The following is a 26997-nucleotide window of genomic DNA, read 5'->3' as shown; positions in this document are numbered from 1 at the left end:
TGGCAGACCGATCCCCGGCTACCAACACTGGAAATTGGCACATGGAATGTCACCTCTTCAGAATATGATGTACGTACTGGACCCGTGGCATCTACAAACCAAGTTGTATTTTGCTAATATTATATCGCTGAAAGTACTATTAGCTAATATTGTAAGTAGCAACAAAGTAGCTGGGCAAACCATAACCAAGCTAGCATAACTAGCTAAAATAACTAAAACCCAGGATGGTTGAGTTGAAACTAAATGTTATTTCTTACAAAACATATTAAAGCAAGTTTATTCATCATTAGTACAAAATAGTCTTACACTTCAGGGCTTTGACACTGCATCTTGCCTGAATTGTTGAGTATATTTAATATGTTCTGGAAACTCTCTCTGCAGCTTTAGGATCAAAGACTTGTGATAAAATAAATCTATCAATTACAAATACCCTAACAAGTCCACAACTGAGTTCTTAGTCTTTAAAGCACACAACTCTCGAGAACTAGCATACATCTTGCACCACATGCATGTTTATTTCAAGTCAGTTGCAGTGGAATCAAACAATGACAGAATCACTGAGGAGTGTTTCAGGCTACTCCAGCATGAGCCACTTCTCTGCACGTGTCCTTTGATCCATAAAGCACTAAGCTTTTCTGTCACCTTCCAAACCCCAAAAGCAGAGATTCTGGAGTTAGATGGAGTTTCAGCTTTTGATTGCAAAGCTGCTGCTAGAAATTGGCCCCTTTCACACTGCCTCCCCTTAAATAAAGCAGTTTAAAGACCTAGAAGGTCCAGATCTCTGAAAAAGGTGCCACAAATGGCACAGTGAAGGAAAGTCAGACTTTATCTACACTGCAGTTTGCTCCGTCTCACTAAATATCCGTTTCAGTACTTTTGAGTAAAAACATAACAGCAGCTCCTAACCTGGTGTTACTGATTACAACTTGCTCAGCAATTTTGTGCTGATGTCAAATTGCCATGTGTCAATTATTCATATTGAAATATAATTTAAAGTAGACTCGCTTCAAATGAACTGAGCTGGACTCGGCAGCAGCCTATCATAAACACCAAATAAATCAGAGGAGTGACTGTTTGGAGCCATACGCTGGAAGCACCACCATCTGCCTTAATATTTAGAGAGAAATAAAGAAAAACCACGAAGAGTAACGTAATTGAACATTTTGTTTGTTTTTTTTATTAACTGCTCAGAATACACCATGGTAAAGCATTTTCCATCTCTCATCTCTTGAAGACTCTTTGGGCATTGAGTGATGGATTCAACAGCATACTTTGTTCACCACCGTCACAGCTCCTGTGTTCTCCGGCCCTCTCGTCTGAAGAAACGTGACCGCCACTCACACTGCTGGATAGCTTACGAAGGCGGTAGATGCAGAGGAGAACTTGAGAGAACTCACACAGGGTGAGGGAGGAGACAGACCTCTTGTTCCCAGACAAACAGGAAGTTGAATAAATACACAACAGTCTCACTTTCTGTGCTCCCCACAGAGAGACAGGTGCAACATTCACACTTTGCATTTGTCTCCTTCCTGGATTTAACTGTCATCCTACATATACTGTGATTCTAGTAAACACCATCAGATTGCACTTAAGAACAGAGATTGAATTCTGTACACAAAGTCATCCAATATTAAAAAATACATTAAATTACATTTTCCAAATAAATATTGGTCCATTTTGTTAGTATGCCATCTTCCTGAGACACTTTCAGAGCCGCAGACATATTCATACAGCAAAGATAGCTTTTCTTTTGATCCATGAGTATTCTCTTTTCAGTCTTCCTTTCATCCATCTTTTCGTTTTTCCCTCTAATTTTTTCCCACCCTGGAGGCTAAATATCTTTGTCATGTTACACTTACTTCAACCGTCTACATGTGAGCTCATCCTTCATCATATGACTTGCTCTCATCCGTGCAGGGACATACACAGCAAACTGATTTCTCGGGCTGCACCAGCAGTACAGCGTGAGCCACGATGTGAGAAAGTGTTGCGGATGCGCACAATTAGAAGACGTTGCACTCCGATATACAGACAGCACTAACTGTAATTGACCTGAACGTGAGTCAGTGCAGTGAACTTGTGTGCAAGGAAGACGTGTGCTTGATGACATACCCTAAAATATAATGTATACAAACGATTCACTTGCATGCTGACACAAACGTGTATAATAACAGTCCAACAGCCTAAAAGGTTTTTGAAAACAAAAAAACAAAAAACAGGAATATGATCGTAGAAGCTTTTTGTGTGAAAAAGTTTCACAGTATCAACGTGGTTTTCTTCCTGGCTTGCTCAGTGGCAGTCTGCCTTTGTGCCAACACACACACACGCACTCACTCACACACACACAGAGTACCTTTACATAAGGAGACCCTATCGCAATCATCCTCTGCCTTCATCCTCACCATTCTCTGACTATTATTGCTTTCAATACCAATATTGTTATACAAGACCTACAAAAGGAAGAGGGGGGGTGCATCTTCCGCTGCAAGTCCTGACTTGCAGCCCAGTTCTAAACATCTGATGTGAAATTCCGAGAACAAAAAAGAAAGTCTTTACAGGAAACACATCAACTGCAGGATTATCCGTATCTGTAACGTAAGGCAGCAAAAGATGAACAAACAGGAGTCCGAGTCCCTGATGGTCTATACGTTAGAGACGGCGTTGTTAGAATCTCTCGCCTGTCGGATGCCGTACAGCCACTTGATGACTCGAGCGTTCCTCTCGATGACAGAGATGCCATACGGGACCCGCTCATTGGCTCTTGACGGACCGTCGTCTTCGTCGTCCTCGTCCTCCCTGACCCGGTCGTCCCCACACTCCGAGCTGGGCGTGCTAACGCTTCGGAGCTTGGAGACTGACACAATGTCTGAGTTGGCCCTCGTGAAGCGCTCCACTCCGCCCATTCCCTCCACCTCCTCGGGGTCTAACCCGCAGTAGTTAAAGAAACGCTCCAGGTCGGCTGTGGCACGGGAGTAGCGGTCGCTCAGGTCCGACTTGGAGCGGTGCAGTGATGGGTGCTTGCGGGCAGACCCCTTGGAGCTGGCATTCGAGATGCGGGTGAAAGCGGGTGAGGCTGGAGGGATCATGCCTGCTCGGACTAGCATTGGACTGGGTGGCAGGTAGGCTGAAGGAGCGGGGATGGCTTGGGATGACTGAGGGAGGGGTTGCGGTTGATTCTGAGAGGGGGGAGGGGGTGACGGGGGTGGGACTTGGGGGTGTGCGACTTGGCCCTGGGGTGTCTGTCTGGGCCTGAGCTGTGGCTGCAGCTGAGCTCTCTGGGGCTTCCGTATCTCAGCATGAGGCCGAACGTCCACCCTGCGTACTGTCACAGAGTTAGGGGAGCTGTAGGGAACTGGAACGCCAAAGCGGGGGGCGCGAGCTGGCACAGGGGGCGGACGTCGAATCACTTCTGCTGCCGCCGTCCGAAGATGATTGTTGAGTGGAGAGGAGGTGCAGGAGGAGGTGGACGATGAGTTGGCGAGGGCGTGATTCAAAGGTTTGAGGTTGTTGGAGAGTCGGCTGCTCCTCTCCTGCTCTCCTGAAAGACTGCTACCGATGCTCTTAGCTCCCGATGACGGAGATGACGAGGAAGGGGAGGTGGAGGAAGAGGACTGGGAACAATGTGATGGTCCATCACATACGTCATTGATTAGGTTATTTAGAATATCCAAGTTTAGAGCAGGTCGTCTCCTGTCTCCTGCTCCCTGCCTGCCTGCAGTGTTCTCCCCCTCAGCCGGCGATCGGTTAACTTTCCGGGCTGGAGGGGTGTTGATCATCATCCCCGAAGGGACGAGGGGCTTGCGGATGATTGGAGGCTGGATGGGGGCCTGGCGGGTGAGTGCCACCTGCTGGCTTTTAACATACTTGGCCTTGTCGGCCTCCAGGCGCTCCACGGCGCTTAGTTTGCGGGCCCCGGGCTCAGCCTGTCGGCGGAAATAATCCGGACCCTTGTTGAGTATCCTGAAAGGCATGGCAGAGGTAAAGGGGACCCCGGCCAGACGGCCATCTGAGGGCCGCAGGGTCTCCACTGGCATTCTGCACGAGCTGGACAGAGAAAATAGAGATTTTCCATGAGTTACAAGTAATTGGAACATAAAATAATTCACTTGTATGTGAAAACAGTTTTACAGCTTCATGGTCAGACACTAGCTGACAGGAGGAGAAGCAGGCGAGCACCTGGCTTTAATGGTCAGTGAACATCCTTTTAGAGCTCCCACACATCCTCTCTAAGCTTAAGGGAAACAAAAAAAGGGCTCTTTTGTACTCTTTTCTCCCCACTCCTCCCCCTCTCACACCCGTGCTCTCAGAGCCCCCTTTAACTTCCTTACCGGTCGCTGTACTGTTCCTCTGCCTTTCGTCTGTCCTCCACGACACCTCTCTTGCACTTTTGTCCCTTTTCCCAGTCCGGGCTCAGAGAAAGGCTACTTGCGAGACAGGGTCAGTTGGGGTCAGATCCTTCACACCAGCCTTATGCAGACCACCTCTATTAACTCAGCTGTGATCCAGAACAGTGAGAGACTGTGGGTCAGGGTCAGTCTTTTTCTTTTTTTTGTTTCTTTAAATCCAAAAGGCAAGTCTTGTAGATCAGTCGTCAGTTACACAGACAACACCACAGCCTCTCTGATCCTCTTTACAATCCTCTGTTTAGCCCCAGCCCGCCTGTCCAGTTGTGATCAGATCCAAAAAGCCGGCCGGCAACTCAGCAGGAGCGCCCTGTAGTCCTGGAGAGGGTTAGAAAGAAACAAGTCCAAGTCAGATAAACCTCCACTTTCTTTCCACCGCTTAATAACATAACGCATCCACACATACTCTCTCTTTTTCACACATGCACGCACACTTCTCTGGCTGACAGACGGGGACTCTCTTTAACACTGAAGTGGAGCAGACGGACAGGCTTTAATACAGAGTCTGGCTCCTCCCAGCCAGCCAATCGCATGTCGCCGGGAGACTCAGAGGGGGTACAAGGGGCGGGCTGGGAGGCAAGAGGTGTGCTCGCATTGGCTAGGCTCAAAAGAGATCCTGACCAATTGGGCCCCTCCCCCTGCCTTTCAAGCACAACAAAACTGAGGCAGGGCTTTCATTCAAATGAAAATTCTTTGAAAGGGAGAAAGGGGGGAGCGAAAGGGGGCGGCGGGGGGAAAGAGGGGCACCGCAGATGCAATTTTTACATTGACTTGCATCAAGCTCAGTGGGGTGCTATGAAAACATGTGAAAAAACACTGAAAGCCTGCACAACTGTTCTTGCTGCTGAGCTCTTTGTGTGGCTTTGTGTGTTTGTGTGTTTGCATTTTAGCCTGATGAAGACAAAGTAGATAAAGATCACAGACCCCAAACCTGATTCTGCTTTACAAAGAAAGAAAGAAAAGAAAAATAGTGTAAGAACAAACCAAAGTTTAAACAAAGAACTGGGACAAAGTTTTTCCTCTGCTGGAGCACAATTAACTTCTGGATTATTTCTCTCAGTTTCAGGGCTTTAAAACACTGCTAACACACATGCTGTTCATTTAGTTCCCCTTTCAATTCCACAGAAAAACAAAAAAAAAACAACCCCACTCTCCCCCTCTTCCACCTCTTCCCTGCTGCATGTTATCATTTACAGCATTACACTCCAGGGTTACATCACATCCAGATAGACGGCATGGTGCGTCCCCTCCCCCACCTCCACCTCTTCTCCAGAACGTCTATCCACACATTTTTAATTAATCTTTTTATAGCCGTCTTCCTTCCCCGTCTCCCTCAACATGTGACCCTGTTTTTCCCCAACATCTCGCCCCGTCTGACTCCCTCTTCACGCTCACATCCACAAACACCAGACCAGCAGCAGACGAGAGAGAAAAACTGACAGCTTACACTTAAAAAGAAAACGCACACACACGCTTAGCTTTCATCTTGTAACAGACCAAAGAAGAGTTTAAAATAGCCTACCTCAAACTACTCAAACTAAACACTTTTGCAGCACAAAAATAAAAACAGAAAAAAAAAAAAAAAGATTCCCAAGCATGAGTGAGACGACCTGAAGCTTCTGCACAAAGCCTTTGGGAATATATGCATTCAGGGGATGGAACAAAAAAAAATAATAAAATAAAGAGTCTTTTATGAAAAACACAATACAGAGAAAGCTTGAAGTGAGCGCAACGTAGGAAAAGAAAGGAGAGCTGGATTAGCGGACAGAAAGTCACGAGATGACGTCAGCACAGACTTGTCTTGGTGTCCTAAAAAAGCTCAAACCACTGCAGGGAAGCAGCTCTACTGTATTTTTTCCACATGTTCATCGTTATCATAACTTATCATAGCGCTCAATGCAACTTAACACGGTTAAGCACAACACGTCCAGTTATGTGACACCATGGTGGCGCTCCACCCGCTAATGTAAATACCTGCAGCACACAGCAGTAAATACACTGAAGACCACAACCTACCTGGAGCCACTTACACACTCCCCGTCACTGTGCTGATTAGCACTTTCATCCAGACTGTGTAAGTTGAGGAAATCTCCATAAAACATATGTAAAACATCACTGATCTGCTGCTGCATGTGGATCTCTTTCTTTCACATCGTTGTTTTCCTACATTCATCATCCTCACGACAAACTAACTAGCAGTTTAACAGCTAAAAGGTTAAAAGGTTTCAGGTAATTATAGAATTTCTTGTCCCTGAATCTACTCAAAGAAACTCATCTTAGAGAAAATGCTTCAACAGAAACGGTGAAGACAAACGTTAGGTCACAGAAACCTCAGCCACCTTGGTTTTAGTATGCTGTGGCCTTGTCATTACACTTACACAGCCCTCTGCCAAGAGGAGGAAAAAACACACCTCCTTTGCTCCAGATTTAGTCTTTTCATGTCTTTAAAAACACTAATTTCTGTAAGAACTGCGAACCTTTGCTGGAGTATTTGATCTATTTCACTGTGTCCCAAAATGTCCAGCCAAACAGCTTGTGATCCAAAGTCTACACATTTTGTCTTTTTAAAGTGTGGTTATTGATTTCTATCACTCCTAATGACTAACATACACTTATACACAATTACTGGTGTGAACAAATCCCACAGACACAAAGGGGGCAGGAGATCCCCTGTCACACCAGCATAAACCCACCTCTGCTGATAACTCTAATCCCCTGATCCACCCTTTATTCGGTCTTTTTGTTATCATACTGCGCTCAACAGTTTGTGCATTGATATTGTTAGTGAAGGAGAACGAGTTCCAACAACTGACAACAATTATCGTCAAACTGCTAAATGAATTCCCTCTTCATGGAGATTAGATTTGCTTTAACTATGTAAATGTTAACCCAGTTACCCTTCTTCCTTTGAGCCTGCCAATGAGAAGAGTCGTCCACATGCAAATACTGTGAGCCTGGATAGTCATTACTTTAAAAACAGCAGCTATTGTCATTCATCTTCTCCAGTGAAAGGGGTCAGATGGCTAAAAGCCGCTCTGCTAATGGGACTAATGTGTGTGCAAACGGCACCATTAAGCCTCTCGTCCCCACCGGTCCACGAGTTGAGCGTTGCAGCAGCGCTCCGTCTCGTTTCTCTTAACTTTTCTGCCTCTCGGTTTCCGTTCATGTTCTGTAACTGCAGTTGATGATGTCTCCAAAAAGGCAACGGGCCGAGGAATGATATTCCTATTCCTCAATGGAAACTTGCTCATTGTGATTATCATCACAAAACTATGCAAACCGCTGAGTTGTTATGAATGGGACTGTTTTTACGTTCAGTTTTCTAACCATCATATTAGTGGCTAACAACATGGTTTATGATGTCTGCATGAGTGAGAGAGAGAGAGACTGCGTTTCATGGCGTGTGAGTGACTGTGGGGGGTGAATAACAGAATGTTTGAAATCAAAGAGAGAAGCCCAAAATGTCTGCGCGCACAAATGTTGTAAAGCAGCTGAAAGGAAACAGTGACTGGCATTTTACCACAGCTGACTTGACCGTGCCGCCAGCTTAAGTGTAATTACAGAGAGAGCCCATGAATGGGAGCAATTTGCTTCGCCAATATTTTCTAGCAAGTTACTGAATAAGTAGCAGCTCGTGAGGAAACGGGTTGCAGTGGAGGAGGGTGGGGGAGGAGGAAAAAGGAAAAAGGTGAGAATAGGCAAGATTAGAAAATATCTAATAGCAGAGAAAACAAGAGAAAGCCCAACTAAGAGAGATAGTGTCAACCTCCCATCCAGGGTGAGCCTCACAATAAGAATGAATCACACTGAGTCTTAAACAGTTCCTGATGCTGACTCAAAGTCAGAGTGCAGCTCCATGCGATACTATTCAAATCCTTCCGTTTTTGAGCCTGTCAGCTTTACCAAAGCATGGAAGGAAAGAGGTGGTGAGTTCATCAGCAGTGACTACTCAGCTGCTTCACCCACTGGAGGGATGAGCGGGAAGCCGGGATTTATTTCACAACAGAACGTGAGTGGGAGAGAGAAAACCAAACAGACGTCCTCGGCTGGAGTGTGGGCAATTCCTGCAGGTTGACCCTGTTTCGTGGTGAACTTAGCTCGTCTATTTCTGGACACTTGGAGTTTCCCGGTTTGCTCCTGAAGCCTGTGAACACCTGACTGTCAACTGCAAGGAAGTCCACATGGAAATGCTGCACTACAATCCAAAGTGTTCAGGAAAAAGAAGAAGAAAAAAAAAAAAAAAAAAAAGCAAAACAAACAATGCTCCATGCTCATAGAAACAAATAATGAAGTCAGTGAGTTGGTAAGTGATCTTGTGAACCAAAATCACATGCTTCAGACTGCTCAGGCAGTTTTTTTCTGCTCCTGGCTCTGTAGATGACTGAGCGCACTTATCCCTGATTTAGTTATAACTAAGTCATTCACCTGCTGTGCAAATCTGTTTGCAAGTTAAGCCAAAGAAAGGTCTACAGAGTTATAGTTTATCTATTTGGACCAGACCTGAATTTATCTGTACCAAAACCCAGTTCAACAAAAGGTCAAGAAACGGGACAGTAAGCAAGATGAATCGTATTAACAAATCTCTCATCTCAGTGCAGGGTTCAGCTGGTGTCCTCCCTGTGGCTTCTAGATGAACGATAACCTGATGAGAATCAGACCGAGCTTGGACAGAAACTAATGCAACACAAGCCCCTGCCCATTATCCCACTGGGACACTCAGCTTCAGTTTTTAAAAATCAATAGAGAGCTTAAAAGAAGGGTTCAAAAAGTTATCAACCACTCCCCTTAGGGCTGATTTAGGGAGCTGGTAAGAATGATAATGAAGACAGACAGTTGGTCGTGACAGCGCCAGACCTTGCTGTTATTCTGTTGAGCGGCTATCAGCTTCAGCCACGTTGCTTATTTCCAACTGAAAAACAGCTCCTGGCTGGATGGACTGACATGCATGACTGAAGTGTCTGGACAAGGTTATGCAACTGTTTTTATACGGACAGGAGTCGAGTCGACTGCAAAAACAACCACTGAACCATAAACCGACAGTTATTATAGCATCCAGCTCCAGCTCGTCTTTTTTCCCCTGGATCTCCCCACTTCTGTCAATCCGTCCGTCCATCTCCCCTTAAACCCCCTCCTCCACCTCTGCCCATATCTGTCTGTGTCTGTGGCCCCAGGAAACGCACGCATCCATGTACAATTACACCAGAGGGGGGAAAATCGAGGTCAAACCAATGAACTCTTGTGTCTGTGTGCCTGTGTGTTCACGTCAGGAAGAGAGTTTTGACTGAGTAGGTAATCAGAGGAGAGCAGGTGGCTGAGTCCTCCCTCGGGAAAACTAAGCCAAGCTGTGAAGACAAATACAGAACATCTGTGATGTGTCCACATTTGTAAAATAAAGGGAAAAAATAGATATAGGGATCATTTGAGTGCAGTAAGTAGTAAGAACAGTGTGTAAAGTGTATGCAAAGAAGATGATAAGAACATCTAACGGGTATGTAAATGAAAATGAAACATCTGCCTTTTACTCCAACTTCCTTTTAAGCTGACATCAAGTTAAGATGTGTCAGACAGAGAAGACTATATAAACAGTGCATACAGACACAACATTAACATAAACAGATTCTTATAGTGAGTCAGGTTAGCAACACAACCAAGTTAGTTAAGGCATTATAACAATTTAGCTAATTCAACTCTTAACCCGTCAAGTAATATTGTGTATGAATTTGCACTGTAATATGGTGAACAGAGATGGCGGACATTAGCAGGCAGCAGTGCAAACAAGACTGTTGATTTTATGGATTTATTGATTTAGCTAGTTCTGACCACAATTAGTTCATTAGAGTGTAATTACAATTACTGCCCGAGTTCTAGTGTATTTTTGCTAAAGGTCTGATACCCAAGAAGTTTAGGTTTTAAAACTGAGAACTATTCCTGAGCTCAAGTGCAAAATAATACGTAGGTATATAAATTAGACTGCCTGATATTTGCATATCATTAGCCATTTTTCACCCTTTCAACCACTGATAGAAAAATGCATATTTTGTTAACAACTGTGATCCTAAACTACATATTGTCAAGAGGCGCTTCACACTGTGTGTGACCCTCATGAGTAGGGGGTAAACTATACCTATGACCCCCCCTCAGGGGGGTCCCATGAGGCTCACAGCCTTCAGGGCAGGAGGCCTACAGTGGTATGTAAATCACTTGTGTGCTGTGCTTCTATTTTCACTTTAGAGCTCATTAGAGTTACACGGCTCAATTGTAATCTCAGAGCGCCACCCTCCAATCATCACAAAATGTTAAATATCTGTGAGATTTATATAGTTTAAGCACGCTGTAACCGCTTGAGGTAGAGCATCAGAATTTATAATGTGCTTGACACGTGCAATGAGTCTCACCACAGCCACTTCAGGCTTCTGCACTGAATGTATGTAGGGTCTACAACAGGGGTCCCCAGTCCACGATAGCCGGTGTCCCTGTAGGTTTTAGATCTCACCCTGGGTCAACACACCTGAATCACATGATTAGTTCATTAACAGGCCTCTGGAGAACTTCAGGACATGTGAGGAGGTCATTTATCCATTTGAATCAGCTGTGATGGATCAAGGACACATCTAAAATCTGCAGGGACACTGGCCTTTGTGGACTGGGATTGTGGACCCCTGGTCTACAACATAGTCTATACAAGTGCCCACTGCCAACCTTTACATGCCTGTGAAGGCTTAAATTTATGATGCAGAAAAAAGATTCAGCACTGTCATTTTTATTATAATTTTACCCCAGAAATATAACAAACTGTAAGAACTTCGACGATTCTTTTCCCTCCTATTCTGGGTACTAACATGCAGGGCTACCACTCATTGAATTTACATGCCTGAAGACATTCTGCCATTGCTGCATCTCCAGAGGATAAAATAACTCTGATCCAGCAAAGATTTTTTGCTGATTACAGAATCCACTATGATATACCCACCCACCCCCCATCTGATCGGAGTTTGCATCAGTGGTTGGGGGCAACTACTCCCACCTCAGTCAGCTGGAGCTAATCTATTAGACAACGCACACTCACACCTTGGGGTATTAAAGCATTCAAGTAAATATACATACTAATGCAATTACATGGTAGCTGCATACTAAAAGGACATAACTGTGTTAAGCACAGTCATCTGCTGCCATAAAGAGAGACACACACACACACACACACAGTAAAAGGAGAGCCTGAAAGCAACCAAAAATAAACAAACAAAACAAGACGAAAAGGGAGGAGACTGAAAATATCCCCTCCTTTAACATAGTGATGAACACATTCCAGACACAATCACCCATCGCTGTCCTTAGTCAGATAAAGCGCACACACACACACACACACACACACACACACACACACACACACACACACACACACACACACACACACACACACACACACACACACCAGAGGGAAGGGAGAGTGGTCACTGGAGTCGCCTCAGTGGCTAGGCCTCAGAGTTGGCTTGGATACAAGCAGTGTTTTACTCATACATGTACAGACACACTCACACAGAACACATTCTTCTGCCTTTAACCCTTTGTGTAATCCTTGATTAGCTCTCACACTGGTGCTGAAAACCTAAAAATCATTCATGGAAAAAGAAAAAAAAAAAAAAGAGTGGGGAAAAGTCAACTTGTTTAAAGAGAGATATTATGTGGGAGATAAACTGAAGCACCTCTGGAGTGACAACAGTCAGCACAACACGTTGCTCTACAACAAGAATTTAAATTCAGTTTTAGGGAGGGTACATTGTTGGCTCTGCCAGCACACGTGCAGCTTCGCAGCCCCTTACAGCTGAGAGAATGAAAATAGTCCTGGAGCAGAGCTGCCAAAAGTTATAATCAAGACCAGTATTTTTAGGTTTGGCACCCAACTCAAGGACAAGGAAGCACCGGCAGCGACAGAGAAACAGACAATAGCACCTGCTGTGATAATGCAGGATTTCATCCAGAACTGAATGTCATTTTAATAAAACAGGGAAAAGAAAACCAAATCATTCCATAAACTGACAACTTTGAAGCATGACCTGTCCTGTGGATACCTGCCAGAGGAACAAGCCCTCCCCTCCGTTTAGATAAACAACCCCCACGTGTACACACTGCTGACTGTGCTCAAACAGGAGAAAAAGCAAAGTTTACTTACAATCTTTCAGCTGTTAGCCGGCTCTAGGAAACCCAAAAAGAAATACTGAACGTGTCAGGCTGAAGGAAGCAGGCAGCAGCTCCGAGCGTGCAAAGCTGTTCTCAGCTGCTGTGAGTTGCCAGTGAGCCAATACTTGTGTATGAGCCAAATGAACACTAACCTGGAGGGAGTCTCTGCTCTTCAAGCTATAAGACTCTCCCCCGTCTCCTCCCACATCCAAGGGAAGACTCCACCTCAGGAAAAGACCGGAGGAGGAAAAAAACCCAACACTATGTGAACAGGAAGCCTGAGTTTTTCCAAGCAGTGACCCAAACCTTCCTGACACTTTAACTCTTTGAAATTGTCCCGTCAGTTACCCAGAACCGTGGCACCGTTAATACCAGAAAAGGTAACGGGGCTTTGTGTATCACATCCGGATGCTGAGGTATCGCCAGTCACTATAAGGGAAAAATCAGAGAAGAATAAAGAAGTTTCTTTAACAGCTTTAGCAGAATTATCAGTCTCAGAAAAAAATAAATAAATAAACGGTAAAGAAACATTGTAGGTCACTGAAACGCTTCGGCAATCAGCATCTAGTGGAAGCAGTATGTAAACTGTATGTGTTGCACTCCAAGCAGATTACTTTGCAAACACTGAATTACTAGTTGTTACCCTTTTGACCCTCTCGTCCCCATGAAGACTTTTCAGAGCAAATAAATAAATAAATCCAAACTTAACTCTGTGGATTGTATTTTATCATCTCATCTTAACACTGTAGAGATAAACAGCCAGTCCCTCCAGAGCAGAGATGCACTGATCTAACATGTGGACTGTACAGAATTCTGATCTTGACTTAAAAAGCTGCAGCAGATATGAGTGACAACAGCTGATGGGACAGCAGCAGCTAGCAGGAGAGCTAATGTACTCCCAAAAATGCCTGCGACACAGTCTCCCTTTACTTAAATGTAAAGTTAGTCAACTGTGGTCACACCAAGTTGGTTTGACTGGAAAGTTCCAGCAAGAAGACGCCTTGGCCTCCATCTCTTATCTACTTTCACTTGTTATCTTTATTCAGAGAGACATTATTATATAAAGGTAGAAACTAGCAGGGCATTTGTTTGTGTAACACTTAAGTGTTGTCATCAACTCAATTATTGTTATTTCACTTCCTGCCTTTTTTTGCAGCTCTACAGACGGGTGGAGGGTGGGTGGGGGCGAGGGTCCGGAAAAGGAGAAACTAAACTGTAAATAACAGTTTCATGCAGCAGAGTAATGACTCTCAAGCATAGCTTAAATTAGATTTGTGCCTTAGATAAATATTGCCCATCTCAGGCCTAATTTGATTTGACATTTTCCTAAATGTTAAATACAGATTTAGTACATTTATATTACTGGATGTATTTGCAAAGTTAAAGCAAAGTCCATCCTGATGTTGACTTACTAATAAAAAAAGAAAAAAATGATTAGGTGTTAGGTCAGTGTTCAGTATCGGTACCCAAAGCCAACATATGTGCATCTAATTCCAAATGGAAACGTGGCATCCCTAATCATAAGGGCCTTGTTTCAAGTCAACCTCCAAACCATTTTAATGGTAGAGTTGAGAGGACTACAATTTTCCAGGTGGGTTCCATTTAATTTACCATCTGTGACAACGTCCAAATAAAAACACTCGTAGCTTTCTTCAAGTGAAATATTACCCCTTTCCTCTCCAACAGATCCAGAGATAACGATGTATGCTAGTAAGTGAGAAAGTCGGGAAGGGGAGTGGCTTAACAGACAGTGGGCGAATTCAAGAAAGCAAATATTATTATCCAAGAGGTGTGGCTGAGGATATCCTGTCAATGAAGGCAGTAAAACAGCAGTTCAGGAGAAGCCTTACTACTGGAATACCTCGAGAGGATTCCTGGAATACTATATATAAAACTCTGTGTACTATATTTAAAGAACACAAAAAAGCAAAACAAACTTGTCTTCTACATTCAGTATTTTTTTTTGTTAACACCTTCCACACTGTGGCTGAGCTGCTCTTGCTCATTACAGTCTGAACACACAGCGGCGCTTGTTTAAAGGAGCAGTCAGGGCAGGCTGCACCAGACCAACAAACACATACACAGTCACAGGTTTGAGTCCGACACACATGAACACAGTGGTCAGTCATTCTTCTGAGGCAGCAGCATTAGGAGGGGACTTTCACTCCGTGCTGCAGAGGAAACGCTGTCGACGGCTCTGCATTAACACAACGGGAGTAGGTTAGATAGGACAATAAATAGTTCAGCTGGGTTGACACATTCCAACACCTTCTCTACCTCCACTTAGGCTCTCCTCCCTCCCTTCCTTCCTCTCCTCCCTTCCACTTCATCACAAAAACTTCTCTATTCCCCCTGCGCATAATCTGCTAACTTTTATCCTGTGTCAAAAGTTTTCCCCTTTTAGCCTCTCCCTTTCTGTTCCACGTTCTCTCGTCACATATGTAGAGCTACATGATCTCTGACCAGTATGACATATTAGCCTCTTTTCCCACTACTACCTACTCGGCTTGACCAGACCATTAGGGTTTTCCATTAGGTGGTAGGACAGGTACCAGGTACTTTTTAGTACCTACTCGACGTAAGCAGGTGCAGATGAAGGGGGGAGTGACATCAATGGATGAGTCATGACAGCAACTCCTTCACAAAAATCAAACCCGCCATTTTTGAAACCCACAACAAGTGAAATGGCTAAACACAAACTGACACCATGGTCCAATAATGAGGTGTTTACTATTGGTTTAGCAGCAGGTATATATAACGACACCCCACGCGCATTATGTTGGTTCTCAAATGTAATGGAAAAACGACCGAAACCCAGTAGAGTAGAGTAGAGGCAGTGCTAGTGAACAAGAAGCAATTGTGAACACCCTCCAGGCAGAAAAATTGAAGCCAGAGATGTGACAAAAATTGCAGTTTCTTTCATGGTCACTTGAGTTTGGCTTTAAAAGGTGAGTCAATCTCAGAGGGATCACATTTTAAAATACCCAGCTTAAGATAATTATTTCTTTATATATAAGCAGTTATCCAGTTCTCTGTAATGCACCTGTATATTTTATTTGGCTAACTGATGCTAGCAAGATTGCTAACCCAGCTTGCTAGCATTAGCTAATAACTTCTGTGCATTTATTTGGGAAGTTAAGCTAAATCATTACATTTATTTTTATGATTGCCACACAATAAAACTACACATAAGATCAGCTGAGCAAAAACAACAACAAAAGTTTACTATTTTAGGGTAGAGTCAGCTATTGGCTACTTCAGACTGACATCATTAGCCATCTCAAGCCCCCCCCCAAACAAAAAAGCAAATCCAAAAACTCAAATATAATGATCAATGTCCCAGCATTTACAGAAAAGGTCATTTAGAAGGTTTAGTGGAGTTACACGCCAGCCATAAAATCTAGAGCTGACATATTTCAGAACGATACCTCTGTAATTCTGAACCTCAACAAAGATGTAAAACTAAATACCAGATTTTATTATGAAATTATATTATGATCCTATAAGGACAGGACTATATCGTGTAAAAAGGATGCTGAAGCACCAAGACAGGATCATACTTCTTTGCAAATGTGGAATTTTCTCATATATTTAAATTTATGCCTGAGACAGAGACATGGTGCTCTAAGTATCTGAAGCAGTCAGAGAGCGTTCGCTGAACGTCTTCCATTAACACACATGACTGTGCTCTGAGACTCAGAGGAGGCAGGTGGATTAAATGTATTAGTGTGAATGTGTGGTGCCTTCTCATTTGGCAAATACTCTGTGATCTATGATACACAGATGCACACACAGGCTCTCATACAATGTTGAGTCAATATTGACAACCCACTGGAAGTCCCCCCCCCCACACACACTCACACACTTTTTGATTCCGAGACCACCGAAAGAGTGTGAGGGGGGATAAAGTTACAGCTCCACCCACTTTCTCTCATACCACAACTATAATCTCTGTCACTTGATGCACACACCCAGATACACTTCACAAATGCAGGGACTTGCTGGGCTAACATGTCACATTACTCTTCCTGGGCCTGGACACTGGGCCTGCTTGGCATGTTCAAGCAGGCCCAGTGTCTGTCATCTTGCAGGAATCAAACTGAGGTAACAGAGTAGGAGTGTTCACATAACTCACAGAAAACTTCTCAAAAGCACTGCTGTAAGAGCTTGGATGAAAAGCACAAGAAGGTACGTTCCTGTGGTCCAAGTTTCTCTATAGATACTCCTGCTAGTTCGCACAGTGAAGGGCATTTGCATTCAGAGACCACAGAATTTCACTGACACTGGGCAACTTCATGTTTCCAGCAGTTATTTAAGTGGGCAGGTCCCAAGTTAAACTGAAGCAATTACCAAAAAGAGCGAAGGTTACCATTGATTGACATATGACAGGGCGGTAAATGGACATCCCCATACACAACAAAGTGCTGCACAAAGAGCAAACTGCTTTCTATGTGGATGCACCTAAAGTGTTGACCAACACAGAGCAACATGATACTCAAGGACTCTTCACCACACAGTTCTTACTGAGGCAGTTACTCCTTGAACATTTCAGGTTTCATTAGATCTTTGCAGCCACTGCTGTAAATGAAATTGTACGTCCCCACTAACCCAGGAAGAGGATTTTATTCATACTGCCCACTTCTACTCTACTCTATTAAAAAGGTACACCAGAGATTCAGTAATGCAGTTTAAGTAGGAGAATTCACAGGAGGCAGATTTTAAAGCAGTCCTGTTCTGTTCACGTGCACATCCACATTTTAAATTCCAGGACATGACATGACACATGACTGAATTGTGTTAAAAGGTACTCAAGTGAACTTTCTTCTGATTGCCTCCCTCACCCCCAGCATATACAAAACACACAGTAAGGAAACATATGATTGGTTACTGGTTGAAATAGGTATACACTGGATTCTACACTTCCCTCAAAGGTTCATCTTATGAATACTTTTTCCATCGTTTGCTTATTTATTTAAACAATTGTACATTCAACTATTTCCCAGGCATAAATACTCCTGAATAGCTATATTGGTGCGATATAAAATCTGAATCAGAATACTTTAATAATCCCTAAGCAAAATATTTAAACAAATTGTAAACAAAACAAATAAATGCAGCTAATTTTTATATCTGAACACCTGAAAAAAAGTTGAAGCTCCAGCAACAATATGTGTGTTACAAAACTAAAACTACACTTTTCACCCAACAAGTGGTCTTTAACATCCAAACTCCTCAGTGCAAATTCTGTGATGTTAGAGTCAAGCTTTGATCCCAAATTCTTAAAGAGAGAAAGAGAGAAAAATGGCAGCATAAAGAAGAATGATGCCGCTATGAATTCTTTGCTGGTTAATTACATTTTTACTTGACCTGCAACTACTCAAGCTCTAAAAACCCAGCAACACAACACGTACCAATGCTGTGCCTCAAAGCAAGGTTACTCACTACAACCCTGCACATAACTTTGCTAATGGTGCATCACGCCTTGTTTAACAACAGTAACTGGACGCTACAGGTCCATTATGGAATTAGTGGGAAGAACACTAATGACTGTGTACCAGATTACATCTGTGCTCATTAAGAACACCGTTTACTTAAGCTTACATCAATCCGCACATTGTTTCAGCGAGCTGGGAGAGGCGGCTCAGGAGTAAACCTGCATTTATTTGCTCTTAGGAGAGCCCCTCCTACAGAGTTGGAAAGTCATTTTCTAACTTGTTTTGAAGTCGGAAACAAAATTGCCCTTAAAAGACCGTGTGCTTTGTTCAAACAACATGTGGATAACAGTTTCCAGAATATAGCTCATTTACCCGTCTTACTCACGTATGCTGATAATAACTATGTTTTCCCACTATGGTAAGCTACCCCTAACAATATAACCACAAATCTAACAATATGACATAAATAACCCGACAACCTGCATGCACTTATTTTAAAGCATCATGTTAAGTAACTTTACTTTCAGCAGTCACCAGTGAATAAAACTGCATTTATAGAATAAACAGTCAAATCTGACACTTTCTTAAACTTCCCTTCAAATATCAACTTCTCACTGAATTCTTTGACTGCCATTTATCGTCTCACGTATGCATTTCTTTCCAACTCAAAAACTAACTCATAATCACAATCGGTCCTTCCTCGTGAAATGGACTCTGTACAACACTACAAACAATTTGCATCTACATGAAGACAGCATTGCAAAGGTGATACTAACAGGATATAGCAGCAGAGATCTATAGCATAGCAACATGTTAAAAACTGTTTATTTAGTTAGTAGGTCATTAGCCCGTGTAGAGGGGGCAGGGTAAATAATGGTTAACCAGAAGCCCGTTTCCAAATAATGACCTCAAAACAGCCAGAGGCACCGATGACAAGCAAGAGGCAAAGTGTCCCACACATGCAGTGATGAAGCATAGACCTCTGAGAATAAAGAAAAGGATGCGTGGCATCCAGACATCAGTCAGTTGTGTCAGCAGGGTGGAGCACATGGAAGATCCTTGCAAAATAAAAATAAAAAAATACAGAAGAGCGAACACACCGTATCTCACACACACACACGTAAATGCTTTCCAACAGGCGCAGTCATGTGTGTAGAATCCAAGAACTGATGAGCAAGCAGTCAGTGACACGTCAAAGCTAAGCACAGACTCACCAAACCAGATATTTCTACTTCTGTCGTTGCAACTACTTCAGTGTTAACTGTCTAGATCCCAGTATCTGATCCAACAATGATTAATGGCCCTGTGTGTGTGCGTGTGTGTTCCTGTCTAGCTATCTTTGTGAGGACTGAAATCTGCATTCTACTATACTTGTGAGAACCAAGAGTCACTTGTGAGGACACACACCGGTCCTCACAAGTTTGAAGGCCCTTTTGAGGCTCAAAATGTGGTTTTAATATCAGCGTTTCAATTAGGTTATGGTTAGAGTAAGGGGCTAGGGAAAGCATGCGTGCGGGGGCTGCTTGTATATAATAGCGCCAAACAAAAACACCATTAACTGTAGATACTGGGAACAAAATACATATTTTAGTAAATAAATGCTCGAGTAACACTTTCAGAAACTTGTTTTCCCTCTTGTGCAGGCTCGCTCAGCTAGCAACTCCACTGAAAATAAAAATTAAAATTAAAATAAAAAAAAAATTAAAAATAAATTTTAAAAAAATCATGGGTTTTCCTTTTAATAGGTCAAGTTCCTCTCTGTGCTACACAGCATCTCTTAGTCACTACACCAACATGAGAGCCCCGAGCTGCTGACCTCGAGAAGTCAGGAGATACAGAGGCACAGATTGCCAGGACCAGAAGTCACATTGACCTCATTTCTTAGGAGGAGACTTGACTAAACTGTAAGTACGACCGCATGACTCATACCATCTAGGATATTTGGACCAGAGAGGGCTTAACCTGACCGGGAAATTCAAAGAATTCTCTCTGTAAAAAACAAACAAAAAAACAGCATGAACACAAAAAAAAAAAAAAAAAAAAAAAACCAAACATGTAAAAACGTTTTTTTGATCAGTTTTTAGAGCCTTTGGTTCTAAATAACACTTCTCAGACACTGGGGGCAGAAAATCTGCTTTGCTCAGCTATTCAAAAATAATAACTGGAAGAGACAAAAAAGAATCAGCAATCTGCAACTGAAAGGAGACACTAAACAATCTCTGCAAGTATTTTCTTATATAATGAAGCATTATAACCAGCTCCTCCTCTGGTGGGTGCAGCTGGGAGTCACTGCAGCCCAGTAAGTCCATCGTAGAGACACATAAAGCAATTCTCCACTTGCTTTAGGCTCAAGTGTCCTTAAAGCCTTCAGCCGATCCTCACCATTATAGCCAGCTGCAGTACACTGAAATGAATCTTAAAAATTCCCCTATTAACATTTTATGAAGGTTGTTGAATAAGTTAATAAATCCACTAGACCATAAAAATTCAACAACCTCAATTTACCCTTCACTTACAAGTTCTTGCTTTTATCTCATGACATTAAAATATTGCAATGAAGGACTTTCTTAAAGTAGACCTATAATTGTTCCGTAGATATACTGAATACAATGGTTAAAATATTAAAACATGATCAATGTCTAAAAGCTCATCAAGATCAGTGAGTGCATGTGATCTCTGCAAGCATAAAAAGCTCAGACTTCAGACTGTTTCTCGTGTTTTGCTTTAGGGCTAGGGGTGTCCAACTCCAGGTCTCGAGGGCCGGTGTCCTGCAGGTTTTAGACGCGTCCTTGATCCAACATAGCTGATTAAATGGCTAAATTACCTCATCAACATGTCTTGAAATTTTCCAGAGGCCTGAATCATTTGATTCAGGTGTGTTGACCCAGGGTGGCATCTATAACCTGCAGGACACCTGCGCTTGAGGCCTGGAGTTGGACACCTTTGCTTTAGGCAGTCCCACTTGTGAACACAGCAGTCCTGCATAGCTACATTTCAAGTCTACTGTAATGGACAGCCAATCAGAAAAAAAAGTTCCCTCAAAGGGAGCAGAGCTCGTTTCTGAAAGAGGAACTGAAGAGCTGCACGAAGACATAGTAACAATAAGTAAGGATTATTTTTTAACTGTCCGGGAGTTGAAAACAAGCAGAATAGGTTTCTTTTAATGGCCAAGGAATGAGTTCAGTAAACTCATTTCAATGTACAGTATTGTGCAAACACTTTAAGTCACCCCTCATTTGATTTATTTTGCTTCCAAGGAGGACATTTTTAAAGTGGTCTTGAGCAATAGTTAACCAGGTTTTTCTGAAAGGCTTTCAAAGTTTAAACATTGGCTGTTCTTTTCACTCATTTTCAGTCCACACTTTGTACCTGATCATTTTCAGAGGAATGCTTTGAGAAGATCGCATATCACTCCAGTCTTGGCCTCCCTTCACTGGTTGCCTGTAAATTTTAGGTTTCATTTTAAAATTTTAGTTCTAACCTTTAGGGCCCTACATGGTCAGGCTCCTCAATATTTATCTGACCTGCTGAAACCACATACATCTTCTCTGGCTTTAAGGTCATTAGATCAGAGACTGCTGGTGGTACCGCGCACTCGTTTTAAAACTCGTGGTGATCGGGCCTTTCAGACTGTGGCACCACGGTTGTGGAATTCTCTCCCACTGTCTCTTCGCTGCATGGACTCCATTGATTCTTTTAAGAAACAGCTGAAGACATTTTTATTTAGAAAAGCATTTGATTAATTTCTTCTTATGCTGTTTTTATAGTTTTATTGTTTTACATTGTTTTATTTACTGTTATATTGTTTTTATATTCCCATTTCCTGTGTTGTAAAGCACTTTGTGATTTTTATCTGTGAAAAGCGCTATATAAATAAATTTTACTTTTTTACTTACTTGCTTTCTTTGCTAACCCACTTAACACAGACCCGTGAGTCATTCAAGCATAAAAACACACATAACTAAAGGGGTAAACCAGTGTTGTGTCTACACAACAGAATTTAGCAAAGAAGCAATTTCACATTTCTTTAGTTGAATCTATGAAAAGCTTACAAGATGGTTACACAGTGTGAACAGTATCCAAAAGCCATGTGCGTAAAAAACAAGAAACAAGGTCATTCTGAAGACCAGGACTGGACTCTGGGTGATCGATCCAAATGAAATATAATGAAATATGTGGTTCAAACTGTCATTAATTGGAGATGAGAGATGTACAACAGTGTCTACGGCCATTAGTGAAAAATGATTGAGGCTCTGTCATTGTCTGGGGCTGCATTTCAGCCAGTGCACACCCATTTTCTTAGCAAAAATATCAGGAAATAATGGGTGGGTCAAGACTTTTGCACAGTATTGTATATATGAGCACAAGAAAAGATGCTTGACCTCTAATCGCCAGCACATTTGGATGGCTGTGACTCAGCAGACGACAAGGAGTCTGTGTGATCGTTAGAAAGTGCCTAACAAATAAAGTGCTATGAAAAAGTGCTTTGAGGGCTTAGACTCAAAAAGCCCTTCACAAGTCCATTTACCATTTACTTGCAATCAAAATGAACATCATATTTAGTGACATGTGAGTAAATAAATCTGATACTAATCTGGTTCATCCAACGTAAAGTAGTTCTTGGAACAGCGTTGCATAACGCCCAACTGTAGCTGTGGCTGCGCTGTATACTCTGGCCAAATGGAGCAGATTACTCTCCCCAGTCTGAATAACAGTGTCAGTGTAAGATGACCTCATCGCCATGTCAGTGCAGATAAACTGCAGGACAGGACGAAGATAAAATTCAAAACACAGGTGGCACCGTGGAACAGATGAGAGCCAGAGACAAGTCAGGAAGCTACAAAGACAGAAAAGAGGAGAAGAAGAGAAAGAGACAACAAGCGGGACTTGGCAAACTCAGCAAAACAACGCAACGCTGACAGCTTCCAGGCAGCAAGTGTGAAAACGCAAGCCTCTGAGTCAGTCCATGTGACACGATGAATAATACCGACTGTTGCAACAAGCGTAGTGGGAGTCTTTGTGCCTCCTACGAACACACCACTCCAAACTCTCCCTTTGTTAATCTCGGCAAAACTCGACTAAAACAGAACTCATTGTATTTTCTCTCAAAGACAAGTGTTTACATGTAAACACACACATATACACACGGAAACCCAGCGTGCATTCTGCAAAGTAAAACATTTTCCCTTGTTGTTGGCTATATTACAGTCTACAGCTAGTGGAGCATTACATAGCTTAAGCCACACTATTATTTTGGTGGCTATTTGTTGTGATGGATGGTGTGTAGGTTTCAATGGAAAATATGATATTTTGCAGCTAATCACAGGCTTGCTGCCACATAAACAGTGTGGATAAGCTGAGAGAAAACGGAACACGACTAGACTCCAGCGGTGAGCCAAACTATTATGAGTGCCATCACAGCAGGCTGGAGTAACTCAGATGAGATGTTCCAGCATGTGTGTATCTGTGTGGCAGCTATGTTGGGCACAAACTGTGACATTACAGTCACTGACTAAAAAGGATTGCTCCTTTTTTTTCCCCCCCTTCCCAGAAAGGCTAAAATTACGACGAGGCACCACCAGAAGGACCAAAATACTGAAAAGTAAACAAGAAAGATTTTTTTGTTCTTAAAAAGATGCTCTGAGAGACTCTGGAACAGCAAAGCATCATTCTGGGTTTCTGCTGGTTCAGAATGACACACATAGCCGCGTCTGTCCTCTTACATTAAAGTCCATAAGTCTGATACGTTACTGTGACAAATGTATCCATCGTCTTATCTTTTCACACCTGACATTTTGATGATCAAACATGTCTTTTATATTTGGGCAAATATTATGAAATATGTTGTGCAAAAAGAATTTTTTTAAACAAGAAAAACCTTGCTCATTTAAAGCTGATTTATAAAGATTTACAGTCCCGTGTTAAAGGCTACTACGCAACTGGCCACTTTGTTAGGTACACCTGTTTAATTGTTCGCCAACATAGACACCTAATCAACCAATCACATAGCTGCAGCCCAGTCCGTTTCTCCAAGTCAACATGGTCAACACAACCTGCTGAAGTTCAAAGCGAGCATCAGAACAAAGAAGAAAGCGATATGGAACATGGCTTGATTGTTGGTGCTGGCTAGCATTTCAAAAGTTGCTGATCTACTTGCATTTTTTGCACAACATTAATCATCTCCATCCTTTTCTCACCCGACATGTTACTGCCATTCTTGTCCATAGCCTTGTTACTTCCCAGATTGATTATTGTAATTCACTTCTTTTTGGTCTTACTCAAAAATCCATCCACAAGCTCCAACGCGTCCAGAACTCTGCTGCCTGTGTTATCACCAGGACCCCTTCTATCCACCGCATCACTCCTGTCTTGCAGCATTGGCTCCCGGTCAAATATTGTGTCAATTTCAAAATACTCTTGTACACATTTAAGGCTATTCATCGTTTCTCTCCTCCATATCTCTCTGATCTGGTTCAGATCACCGCCCCATCTCGATGTCTTAGATCTTCTTCTTCCCTTTCTCTCTCCATCCCCTCCCCCCATCTTGCCACCATGGGGAGCAGGGCTTTCAGCGGCTCTGCTCCACGACTCTGGAATTCCCGATTTAAGAAATATCTTTTCCTTCTCTCTCTTTAAGTCCCAACTCAAAACTCACTTGTTCAAAATAGCTTATCCCACATAACCTCTCCACTCTGCTATTTTAAATTTGTTTTATGTCTTATGCTTTTATGATTGTGTAAACTGCTTGCTTTTATGTTGCTTTTTTAATTCTACTGTGTACAGTGTCCTTGAGTGTTCTGAAAGGCACTTTCAAATAAAATGTATTATTATTATTATTATTATTATTATTATAATCCTGAACAAGCATCTCTAAGATTTTCTGAGAATAAAAAAAATGAAATATGAAATGAGCTGTGTTCTCTGGGTGAAAAAGTCAGAGGAGAATGACCAGACTGCTTCACGCTGCTAGCCACACTGGGTGGCACTCCTGTGAACTAAGAGAAAACTGAGGCTACAATAGAAGCTTTAAAAAAAAAAAAAAAAAGAAAAGGAAATTTATATTATTTGTTTTATTTATACAAGTACAAAATCATAACTACAGTCATCTACAATATTAGATATTCACTTCTGCTTCAGGATGCATCAGATAACCTAAAAGACAGAGTCAACACGTCTTTAGAGGTGAGAGGAAGTTCATAAGAAAACAGTGGATTGCTACGTCTAACCATGCACCCTTACACACAAGCACGGTTTCCGCGAGTGCTATTCAGTGACACGCTCTTCAATGAATTAAAACAAAACCAAACAGCCCTTTGTTATTTTGGTATTTTGGCACTGCTGGTACCAAGTAGCATGCAGAGTTTCTGAACTAGACAAAAGGCTGTTATCAATGTTAACGTAACATCTTCCAATCGCATTAGAAGAGCAGGATCTCGTCTATTGCTTCAAAAACAGTGAAAGTACACCCTCAGGCTGCGGTGGGTCTCTGTCTAAAAGCCCCATAAGCTTCTTTCCAGACACCACTAACCCACACTCCTGCTACTATTTGATGTTTCCTCTCTTCAGAAACAAAGTCTTTGCAAATTCTTCAGCAGTCAAATGCGAATACCAGTAGGCCAGAGCTTCACCACTGCTATAAACATGTTTGAATAGTAGTAATGTTTTTCCAGTATAGATGTAAGAAGCAGTCCCATCTACATTAGCTCAATTACAAGCCACAGCAACAACAAAAAAGTGGCAAGTGAGTGACTTTTCTAGGCTGCAAGACACACATTCCTATCCTGGAAATTATTAAGAATGGAAATTACAAGGGTGTATTTGTGACTGTTGCCCCAGGTGAAAAGTGTTGCAAGGCATTTACCTCACCTTGTGCCCATTACTGCAATCTTTTACCTGCCTACCTCACACGCAGAATTTTGTAATCAGGTCCCATTGTGGTATCTTAAAGATAACTCAGCTGACCTTTTGACCCTGCTAGCAAAGAGGAGTGGACAGAGAAATTACCCAACATGATTCAGAGCTTACATCACATACAAAACAACTCACTTTGTCTAGACATGCGTTTGACATAGATAGATAAAATAGACTATATAGATTGAAAGGTTTAAAAAAAAAAACAAAAAAAAAAACAAGCCTGCTCTGGACTTAATCAGCTGGTCCAAAAGAGAAGGCTGCTAGTGTCAATACAGGAAGGGACCTCCAATTCAACAGCAATGCATTTAGGGCCGTAACTTCCTCCTTTGACACAGAAAAGGGAACCGTTTTCCTCCCCCCTGGCAAAAACCTGAGCTTTAATACATCAACATCCCGAGCACAGTGAAGCTCTGCATGACCTTTAAACCAGACTCACATCCTTTTACACGACTTCCTCTTCTTATGCAACACGTCTTTTGTGCACGTTTCCAGTTAAAGAGCACATTTTCCAGCATGGTGTTCTCCGCAACATTTGAGGCCTGCTGCAAGCTCAGTGGGCCATTTCAGACTCTACAATCGCGAACCTACAGATCCACAGTCAATATCTTCAATAGTAAAACTAATTCGTATCTTAAGATCACCTTAACACAATGCAAAAATATGTAACATTAACCTATACAAATGAGCAGTTCAAAAAGATTACTCACCTGCAAAACCAACTCTGAGTAAAGCAAATGCAGTTCGACGTTCAAACAGCTGTGTCAAAGCATCTAAACACAAGTAAACCAACAGCAAGCTAACGGCATTGGAGTTCACTTTCACGAAACTTTCAATGTTGGCGCGGACGAATCCATTAATTAACTCTGAACACACGGTCACATTTGGGCTTTTGTAAAAGGGCACATTTAAAGCTTTGCAGTCTCTCCAATAGCACTGTAATAATGCGTTTACACTGTTGTCCCTTTCATGTTGTGAAATTCCGAGTTCCTTTAAGATTGCCAAGTTTCTTTGAGAAAACTTTAAGGAGCACCCCTAAACCGGTTCCCACTTTGGTACGGTCCGAGCTC

General features: G+C 42.5%; 1 protein-coding gene across 2 annotated transcripts; it reads right to left on the bottom strand.

Moving 5' to 3' along the window:
* Positions 1 to 1146: 1146 nt before the first annotated feature.
* Positions 1147 to 26755, bottom strand: wu:fa11c10 (protein FAM110A). Of its 2 annotated transcripts, none has more exons than XM_006804045.3 (3): positions 26638 to 26755; positions 4329 to 4721; positions 1147 to 4044 (listed from the first exon to the last, which is right to left on the bottom strand). In XM_006804045.3, exon 3 carries the CDS (start codon positions 4032 to 4034, stop codon positions 2643 to 2645), a length of 1392 nt encoding a protein of 463 aa, XP_006804108.1. In that variant the 5' UTR covers positions 4035 to 4044; positions 4329 to 4721; positions 26638 to 26755; the 3' UTR covers positions 1147 to 2642. The 2 variants fall into 2 exon arrangements, with proteins under 2 accessions (XP_006804108.1, XP_006804106.1); XM_006804043.2 differs by lacking the exon at positions 26638 to 26755 and adding an exon at positions 12574 to 12709.
* Between the last annotated feature and the right edge of the window lie 242 nt (positions 26756 to 26997).

The sequence above is a fragment of the Neolamprologus brichardi genome, chromosome 20 (genome assembly GCF_056152115.1).
Source record: "Neolamprologus brichardi isolate AB-2024 chromosome 20, ASM5615211v1, whole genome shotgun sequence".
Classification (NCBI taxonomy): domain Eukaryota; kingdom Metazoa; phylum Chordata; class Actinopteri; order Cichliformes; family Cichlidae; genus Neolamprologus; species Neolamprologus brichardi.
This window is presented reverse-complemented; position numbering and strand designations above follow the sequence as displayed.